Source organism: Nelumbo nucifera, chromosome 4, assembly GCF_055504915.1.
Source record: "Nelumbo nucifera cultivar China Antique chromosome 4, China Antique-T2T, whole genome shotgun sequence".
In the NCBI taxonomy this organism is placed as follows: Eukaryota; Viridiplantae; Streptophyta; class Magnoliopsida; order Proteales; family Nelumbonaceae; genus Nelumbo; species Nelumbo nucifera.
This window is the reverse complement of record NC_142652.1, coordinates 3,050,604-3,060,836: the sequence shown is the minus strand read 5'-3', so window position 1 is coordinate 3,060,836 and position 10,233 is coordinate 3,050,604. Positions and strand designations below refer to the sequence as shown.

The window sequence follows — 10,233 nt, the reverse complement described above, 5'->3', positions numbered from 1 at the left end:
CACATTACTTTTAGCTGCACATGGGGTGGGAATCTCTCCTATGAATAAAAATATACAAGTATGAAGATGTTCCCAGCAAAACGCTGTAAGGACCAAATTCGGTTTCATTCTTGCAAATCAAGAGCAGAACTACAAAATTTTAAAAATACAACTTTTGGTTTGGGTGGCGGTTGTTAATTGACAGTTTTTTGAGTTGTTCGTTCATTGACACAGTTCAGGGCAATCTCCAGAAAATACGAGACGAAAGAGAAGCATCCACTCGTCTCGTCTTTACCTATTTCCAGTCCATGTAACAGTGTGAACACTTGCATCAATATCTGTTGTTAATGCTTGAAATAAACAACAAAAGAAAAAAAATGCATGCACAGCGTGGCTTATACAACGTAATGTCAGTACTCAAGCCACCTTCCAGTCTAAAAAACTTGGCTATCAACCTAAACTTTTGAACAGAAGAGACTAATATAAAACCTATTAAAATAAGTTTTGAGGTACAAACAACATCTTGTTGGCATAATGGTTGAAAGAGGTGGTTGGTTTACTCAAGCAGAGCTGGTTGCGGAGAACCACTGCTGCCATTTAGCACAGTCACATTCCCATCTGAATCAACATCCACAATGATTGAATCACCCTCCTTTATTTCTCCTGCTAGCATCTTTTCAGCCATGCTATCCTCCAAAAGCCTCATTATTGCTCTTCTCAACGGCCTTGCACCATAGCTAGGGTTGTAGCCTTCCTCAACCACCCTGTCTCTGAATCTCTCCGTCACCTGAAGTTCTATGTCCTTGGCCTTCAGCCTGTCAAACACTTCCTTCAGCATTATGTCTGCAATTTCCTTCACCTCCAGCTTTGTGAGCTGACGGAATACAATCATCTCATCCAACCGATTCAGGAATTCCGGCCGGAAGTACTGCTTGAGCTCCTCCGTTACCAAGCTTTTTATCCGGTTGTAGCTGCTGTCCTTCTCATCATAATCGAGATCAAAGCCTATCCTGCGACCTCCCTTCTCAATCACACTACTTCCAACATTAGATGTCATTATCAGGAGGGTATTCTTGAAATCCACAGTTCTGCCCTTGCTGTCTGTCAACCTTCCATCTTCAAGTATCTGAAGCATCATGTTGAAGACATCAGGGTGTGCCTTTTCTATCTCATCAAAAAGGACTACAGTGTATGGGCGACGTCGAACAGCTTCAGTCAGCTGACCACCCTCGGTATAGCCAACATAACCAGGGGGTGATCCAATGAGCTTAGAGACTGTATGCCTCTCCATAAACTCACTCATATCGAGCCGGATCATAGCTTCCTCAGACCCAAAATAGTAGGCAGCGAGTGCCTTGGCCAGTTCTGATTTTCCTACACCAGTTGGACCAGAAAAAATGAAACTGGCAATTGGTCGGTTGGGGTTTTTGAGACCAACACGGGCACGACGGATGGCACGGCTAATGGCTTTGACAGCTTCATCCTGACCTATTACTCGCTTGTGAAGTGTTTCTTCCATCTTGAGAAGGCGATCTGATTCATCACTTGACACCTTCTCAACAGGGATACCAGTCCAAGAAGAGACAATATGCTGGATGTCCGATTCTGTCACAACAGGACCCTCATCACCTGCCTCACTCTCTGCCTTGGTTCTCTCTTTGCTTTTATCTATAAGATTTGCCATCTGGGTCTTGAGGTCCATTTCCCGATCTCGTAGTTCCCCAGCCTGTCATTTTTTTTTTTTTTGCATTTTAAGCTTTATATAAATGATTTCCAAACTCAAAAAGAATAAAACATCCCTTTTATTCTTTGGCACGTAAACCAAATACAAATTGTCACTTCTTAACAAGTATATAGGACTTGTACAAGTTCTCAAGATGTACCTTTTCAAAGTCTTGACTACGAACAGCTTCATTCTTCTCCTTTGTAATCTGCCTTAGCTCCTTTTCAAGCTCTCTAGCTTCCTCAGGTAGCTGTTTAGGACAGCATTTTCATTTGCTCAACTTACAGAACTAGTCCAAAAGGGTAATGGCAAGGCTAGTGTAAAGCCATACCTGTGCATGACGAAGCCTAACTCGAGAACCAGCCTCGTCAATCAAATCAATTGCTTTATCAGGGAGGAACCGATCGCTGGCGATTGCAGAAATATCAGTAAGAATACCACAAATCCAAAGCTTAAAATAGGAGCATAGCGGCTAAACCATTCTAACTCAACACCAGTAATTATTAACTTTATCAGAAACACAGGACTGTGCAAAATTAAGTATACAAGAGCAATGATAACACTCTGATAGTGGACTGGAGACCATGCTCATCATCCATATTGGAGTAAAACTTTATAAGTAAATATGATGGCCACAAATGCATCGGTCAATCAACTAATGACAAAACCCCTAGAACACCCACTCCCCTTATCCTTTCTTACAACAGACTAAATGTCAGAGAGAAAGGTTCCCTAACCTGTAGTTCTACAATGATTTCTTTGTCATGATAATTACTGTTCAGAGTAACATCATTTATCTTTGCCAGATAAGGAGATGGCAGCACTGCTGAGATAGCACTACAGTTATCAAGGCAGCAAGGGGAACTACGCAATAGAGTATCACCTTGATGCCTAAGTGCTATCAATGCACCAGCTTGGCGGTGGTTTTTTTTTCAAACAAGGTGTATACTTTATTGGATATGGCATGGTTCGCAATACCAATTGAGATTTAGTGAAATTTCTTTGAAATCTCTCCATTTTCCAAGAAATTTTTTTCCTAATATCTCCATTATGTCAGCAATATGTTAAATTCCATTATAGATTTACAATTAAGGTTTAAATTTTTATAGTATCATCAGAAACTTTCTAATATTTCACAAAAATCATCATAATTTTTTAACAATATTTTCCTAGCAATTGGATAATTGACCTACCATTTTTATACGATTCACTAAGTCACTAAAATTCAAAAGAAAAATGGCACAAAACTACAAAGGAGGGATTCTCAATCTAATCAAAACATATAATAACAAAAAGGACACAAGTCAAAATGGCAAGTAAATGACACGTAAAGAAGAAAAGGGCCAAAAGACTGAAAGGGAGACACAGAAAGATACTTATTTAAGTCTCTTAATCTTCCTTTATTTGATTCATACAGTTGTTTGCTATGGTTTAATGGGTCTTAAATGTGCAATTATACTTCTTTTAATGATTTTTGAAAGTTTATTAACTAACTTCACAAATCTCGTTTCACCATTCCATGTTTTTAGTGAAATATCCCAAAAATTTCCCCATCTCTACATGGTGAAATGCCCATCAATGTCAAAATTGCAAACCACAAAGAAGTATTGCAGCAAGATTATAAACGAATAAGTAATTAACAACAAACTAATATATACACCATGGTGCTACAATTAGAGAAAACAAATAGAATAGATATAGCATACATCACAATAAGGTATCTGCCTTGCCTTTTTCTTTCGAAAATCTTTAACATGTATTCAAAATTTCAAATATGGTATGGTGTAAAGGTGTCCCCAGATAGTCCCCGATAATTATGCATAGCACCAAGTGTTCTAAGACGTTGATATCTAATAAAAGTGAAGGTGACTAAAACACATGAACCAATGAGATGAGATATTTGGTACCAATCGAAGGTTCTAAGAGGGCTGTGGAAAATGAAAAAAGAACCTAGGTTCTGGTAGTGGGGGAAGAATTTTTTTAGCTCATTCTTTAACAGAGATATGCCCTTAGAACCATATAGAGGAACAGGATTCAGGCTACCAACCCCATGAAAACACCAAAAATTGCTTGGTCTCATTCCCAATAAAGGATGTTAATCAGCTGCTGTGGGAAATGTGCAACCCTAACATGAACAAGAAAAGGCAGGTCCAAGGCAACTATTTTTTTTCCAGAAGAGTGATTCTGTTGATACAGCAGTCCAAGCTGTAAGCTGATAATTGCATTTGAAAAGGTAGTATGGAACCTGCAAATAAAGAGGCAAATTGGTGAATCTACTCGATGATTGCCACCATCTCCCCATGTATGAAGACATGTACGGATATGCTGCTAAGTAGATTAGAGTTCATACTTGAATAGTTATGAACCATATTAAATCCATACATTAGTGTTAAGATATGCTAAGTATCATACATTTCAAAATTTCGGGCTTTAAGGTCATAGGATCTCTACTGACGGATCAATTAAGAATCACATAATAACAGACCTGATGTACTGATATGATAGTTGTGCAGCAGAAACTAGGGCCTCATCCGTATAGCGTAACTTGTGGTGAATCTCATATCTCTCTCTGAGCCCTTTCAAAATCTGAATGGTCTCATCAACAGTAGGCTCAGGTACTTTTACAGGTTGAAATCGTCTTTCTAATGCTGGGTCTTTCTCAATGTGCTTCCTGTATTCATCTAATGTAGTGGCACCAATACACTGCACCAATTAAATAACTTATAAGACTCTAGTATTGTTCAATGAAAGCACAACTGAATTTGGCCATGCAACCATGATATCAAGTTTTTTCATAGAACATGAATCATAGTAACAAGTGTTCTCACACAACCAATTGAAGTTGTAACTTGAAGGGCAGAAAGATTAAGTTACCTGCAGCTCTCCTCTTGCAAGAGCTGGTTTCAATATGTTTGCAGCATCTATTGCACCCTCAGCTGCTCCTGCTCCTATCAAAGTGTGAACTTCATCTATAAAGAGTATTATCTCATCACTTTGTTTGATTTCCTCCATCAGCTTCTTTAATCTTTCCTCAAACTCCCCACGATATTTTGTGCCAGCAACCAAAAGACCCATATCCAGTGTAATCACCTGATGACACCAATAAATTTTGAATGATTATCCTTTTCTGGATTGATGTTTTCGTGAGAGTTTACCACGTAAAAATAGAACAATTCCAACTTCTCAAAACTCAGGTGAACAAAAAAACTTATACACTAGAAAAGAGAAAAATTATAAAAGAATGAGTGATAAAGCATGAATGGCTGAAAGAAAACATACAATTGAGAGCTTGTCAGGCAAAAAAAGAAACAATATATTTACATGTTCTGCCTTCTCACAAGTAACACTCTCGACATGAAAAGTTCATGTGCACGGACTATGGAGGCTACCATGATGGGCCCCATCGCCCAGAAAGGAGGTATTCCAGGTGTTCATCATCCTAGTGGCACAACACTAAGCATCTAATATATTGTTTTCTTCCTGATCCAATCACCATGCTTCCTATGACCACCACCTAAAGAGAATCAATAAAAAAAGATGTGATAAAAGGATTTCATGCTTAGAAAAACAATATCATCCCACCTCCACGATGGGAGTGGGACACAATAATAATAAATTAAGCTTCTTAGTTGTGTAAAACAATACAACTTGCCAGCTGCACCAGGAACAGGGTCACAGTTTTTTTTGGTTGATAAGTAGAGTTAAACTTGTTTTTCTTTTTTTTTTTTTTTGTATTTTGTGATGTTTTTGATAGGTCAGCTTTTGGCTGCTTGTAGTTCATATGAATGGCGTGGCTCTTCCCTCCATTGCATTAATAAAATCATTGATTACTGTTACTGATAAAAAAGAACAAGTTCATACATGAAGTGTCATGAACTTTGTGTGGAGAAAATTTTGGAAATAACTTATTAGAAGGATTTAAGAGATGACTCCATTGCTTCATTCCCAACCTCCACATCGCCCAATAAACAGAATGCATGCCAAACACTTACTGATAGAATATCTAGGATAAATATTTCTACTGTTATTTTTATGCATATGCCGAAACTGTAGATTTCATACTTCTATTATTTTGATGGATTGTACTTCTATTATTTATTTGTTTATTTTTGAGAATTGCTACATTGAACACCCTGTATCCATGTCAACATCAACTAATACATCTATGTAAAAGATGCATTAGATCCAGAAATATCACCTTTTTCCCCTCAATTGTTTCTGGGACATCACCACTTGCAATCCGCTGAGCAAGTCCTTCTGCAATTGCTGTTTTCCCAACACCAGGTTCTCCAATAAGGCAGGGGTTGTTCTTTGTCCGCCTACCCAGAATTTGGGTCACACGTTCGATTTGATCTTGTCTTCCAACAACAGGATCCAATTTACCCTAAAAAGGCAACAAATGTTGCTTAAACCAGCTTCTTTGAAATAATGCAACCTAGCATTGTAATAAATGCCAGAGAAAAGAATTTTAAACAGAGAGAATAAAAAACTAAAGATACCTCTTCTGCCAGTTTTGTTAAATTAGTGCCATACTCCTCAAGTGTTGGCATCTTATTACCACTACTTCCTCCTCCAACCCCAGCTCCAACAGCTTCTGTGCTCTCACCCACCATTCGGATAACCTAATTGCATCAAAGGAACTCATAAAAAATAATGGATTTGCTAATTCATCAAAAAAAAATAATGAATTTGCTAAGTACAACAAGAAATGCAGGATTCCTTCAATATAGCAGGAGTGAACCACAAAAGTCTATTTTACTTGCCTGGGTGCGTATGTTACTTTGGTCAGCACCTAGGTTTTCAAGCACACGAGCAGCCACACCTTCACCCTCACGTAGTAGTCCCAAAAGCAAGTGCTCCGATCCAATGTAATTATGACCTGAGAAATTTAACATGTAAGAGTTGACAGCTTTATACACAGAACTACAAAATATAGAAGAGTTTCACCGAGTCAACATTTTACACTGCTCTGAGCTCAGGCTTCGATCCAGGCCCATTCAAATTTGGACAAAACCCCAAACCAAGCCCGCCCAAGTTTGCACCCTAACTTCAATGTACTGCACCACTTCACATAGATGGAATATTCCTTACTTCTTCCCTGAGGAAGATACTTCACTTATTGCTTAAAATAAAAACAGGCTGCTCAAAAGAGTTACAACACTAATGATACTAGAAGGATAATAGGGAACTTATCCATCACTAGATCCAAGCCTAAGTTTGACAATCCCCAATACAGCCCTATATAATAACAGATCATAGGTGCATGTTTGAACTAAGGATTCCAAACAGATAAGCATGGGTTAAAACTTAAAAGAGGTAAAAAAACAAGGAAAAGAAAATATTCAACAATTTATTAGCAATTCAGAGATTACCAAGTTGGCGGGCTTCCTCTAGAGAGAGCTCTAAAACACGTTTTGCACGAGGAGTAAATGGGATCTCCACAGCAACAAATCCACTTCCCCTACCAATGATCTTCTCCACTTCTACACGTGCATCCTTCAAATTAATGCCCATGGATTTAAGAACTTTTGCAGCAATACCAGTGCCTTCACCAATAAGACCCAATAGAATCTGCTCTGTGCCAACAAAATTGTGTCCAAGCCTCCTTGCTTCCTCCTGAGCAAGCATAATAACTTTAATGGCTTTTTCTGTAAAGCGCTCAAACATAGCTACTGCTACCCCTCGGCTAGCCTTTGCTCTTGGAATGGAGATTGCCGCTGCCACCTTGGAATGAAAATTACAGTGTGACCTTAGCATAGAATCTAATGCATTAGATGCCCGCAATCCTGAAAAACCTCGGAGCATAAGACTGGGAGCTGGTATATTGTATGCCATTATGGAAGATCTTCTATTAGATCCTCTAAATTGGCCATGATGTTGACCAACTGCAGCAGATAGGTTTGTTGACTGAACAAGAGCCCTAGCCATGACCCCTATCGGTAATAAAGAAAACCTATAATCTTTATAAAATGTTACAACCTGCGGTTAGCATGCAACAAACGACATCAGTAACAGTAATTTAAGCAAGTCTTGGTACAGAAAAGCACAACTTTAAGATAATAAATAGTACTCTGTTTTGCAGTAGATAGATAAATAACAACAACACATATACAGTTATTTGCATATATATATATATATATATGAAGAAGCATAAAACCAAAAAAATCCATTCAACTTTCTCTGAAGGAAACTATATGTTATTATGTTTTTCTTTGGCCACATAAGATTGCTATTCTTACAAGCAGTTCCTGAATAAGGAATAGGCGCGCCCACACAAAACAAGATGGAGCAAAAAGATAACATCAATGACTATGCGTTTAAACCTCTTTTTTGTGCTACAATGCAGCATGTCCATGGTTAGTTCGGGCAGGGCAGTGGTGGAGCCAGGAATTTTCTTTTGAGGGGGCCAATTTGAACAAGAAAATGAGATAGGGAGTAGAAGTAGGGTATAGAGAAAAATGGTTTGAGAAGATTTGAATCTATTACATATTTTAAAAAAATAAACAATTTCTTTTTTTATTTTGGGGGTTGGAGTTAGAGTATGATCCTTTACATTTTAATTCAAGTTTTGGGGGGCCCAAGGACCCAGTTTATTACATTTTGACCAACCTCCCAATAGTAACCCTATATAAATAATGATTTAACAAAAAGTTGGGGGGGGGGGGGGGGGGGGGGGGGGGGGGGGGGCAAGGACCCCCCACCAGTATACTTAGCTCCGCCCTGAGTTCAGAAATGGACAAATCCTGTTTGAAGGGGTCCACAAGAGTACACCAGCCATTCTGTGGAATCATTAAGTGTCCTACTCCACAGGATTAAACCTGGGTCTCCACCCCTCTTCTACTCACAACACCATTGCGGTTCATTAGCAACAATATGATAAGTGGTCTCTGAACTGTTATTAGTAATAATAAGGACAACAGGTATACAACCCTAAAACTCACCAGTTGCTAAATGTATTGTGAATTTTATCTCCCTAGAGGTGACAATGAAAAACAGATTGATCCATGATGATTAATATTAGATAAGGAGGTAAAACAAGAAATGTACAATTGCGCAATAGCCATAACTAAATTCATTAAAAAGTGAGTAAGTAACCATTCTGAAAACACAGTGGTCTTGCATCAAGGACCAGATCTCATATCATAAACAAGGGGAAAAAAAGATAGAATCATTAAGAAAGGGAACTGGGGGAGGAAAAGAATTTTTGTTATTTGAAAAAAAAAAGTAAAGGAAACCTGATGCTTCTATTCAAATAAGCATATGCTCTACATTCAACAGAGACAAGTGATGAAGTACGTAAATTCAATAGAAATGACCCATTAAACATGTAGAAAAGTAATACCAATCAAAAAAAGCATGTAGAGAGAAACCTATAATTTTCCTAGTTACCATAAAATCTTCAATCTCAATGACCCCATAATCGAGCCTTAACTCCCGAAGGCACTATAGAAGGCATAAAAAAACACTTCAAGCTAATAATCAAGAAAGCTCTAGCAAGTTGATAAATGCAACAAATGAAGCTGTTTTCTAGCTGGCAAGTTGGTGAGTTAAGCGCTGCATCTCCTCAATACATGTCTTCTAAATTTCTTCCAGAAACTGCGAATTTGAAAACCCTTTTGAACAACATTTCCGATTGTAGTCGCTTTCATTCTGTTCGATAAGATTCACTCATCCACCAAAAAAAAGGAATTCTTTCGGATGATGGAGAACAACATTTGTTATATAGGGTTTCACATATAAAACAAATTCATCAACCGAGAACAAATCTACATATAAAAAAGCTTGATAACGCACACCCAAGACAGAGATCATAATATCAAGTTATCAACAGCTTATTAATAACACAATTCAATATTCCAATACAAAGAAAGAAGAAAAGGAAAAAATTCAGAAGCCAATGAAAACCCAAAAATCAAAATTTGAAAGTGTGTAAACGAATGTACTAAATACCTAAGAGCCCCTCAAAACTTGAACGGAGAATTAGAAAAATCAAAGAGGAAATCGAGTAATAGTACCTGAAAGTCTCTCGTAAAAGCTTATAATCAACTTCAATGAATAAGGAGAGAAAGGGACCTAAAGAGAAAGAGAGAGATCGTTCTCCTTCTCAGGGAGACGAGAGGAGAGGAGAGGAGAGGAGAGGTAGGCTAGGGTCTCTTTTAGGCGTGGAGAGAGTGCCTTTTCTATGGTGGGGATTGGAAAGAGGATAAAGAAATGTGGATGATAATAAGCCGTTCTTTTGTTTGCAATGAGATATAGAGATATCTCATACTCTATATCTCATATCTCCCCCTAATTTCCCCATGGATTATCTACTATATACCCTACATGGTCGGTTAGTTTTACTATATGCTTATCAACGTCTACAAATCTTACTTGAGCAATGAGCAATCTCCTAGGGATACACGTTTTTCTATATACAAGCAAGGGTGTATCAGTACCACGCATCTCACACCATACATCTCGAATATTGGTGGGTTTGATGGTCCTTATCCTTGATGGTTGATGTTTGTAATTGTCTGTCTCAAGCCGTG

The 10,233-nt window shown here is 38.1% G+C and overlaps 1 protein-coding gene across 2 annotated transcripts; it reads right to left on the bottom strand.

The window, feature by feature from the left end:
* Window positions 1-225: 225 nt before the first annotated feature.
* Window positions 226-9,992, bottom strand: LOC104591837 (ATP-dependent Clp protease ATP-binding subunit ClpA homolog CD4B, chloroplastic). 2 transcript variants are annotated; one of them, XM_010250890.2, is made up of 10 exons: window positions 9,718-9,992; window positions 7,075-7,681; window positions 6,466-6,581; window positions 6,202-6,324; window positions 5,901-6,086; window positions 4,577-4,792; window positions 4,188-4,405; window positions 2,034-2,109; window positions 1,863-1,952; window positions 226-1,705 (listed from the first exon to the last, which is right to left on the bottom strand). In XM_010250890.2, the coding sequence occupies exons 2-10, from the start codon at window positions 7,628-7,630 to the stop codon at window positions 536-538; spliced, it is 2,751 nt and encodes a 916-aa protein (XP_010249192.1). In that variant the 5' UTR covers window positions 7,631-7,681; window positions 9,718-9,992; the 3' UTR covers window positions 226-535. The 2 variants fall into 2 exon arrangements, with proteins under 2 accessions (XP_010249192.1, XP_088759707.1); XM_088903581.1 differs by lacking the exon at window positions 9,718-9,992 and adding an exon at window positions 9,653-9,710.
* Window positions 9,993-10,233: the final 241 nt, after the last annotated feature.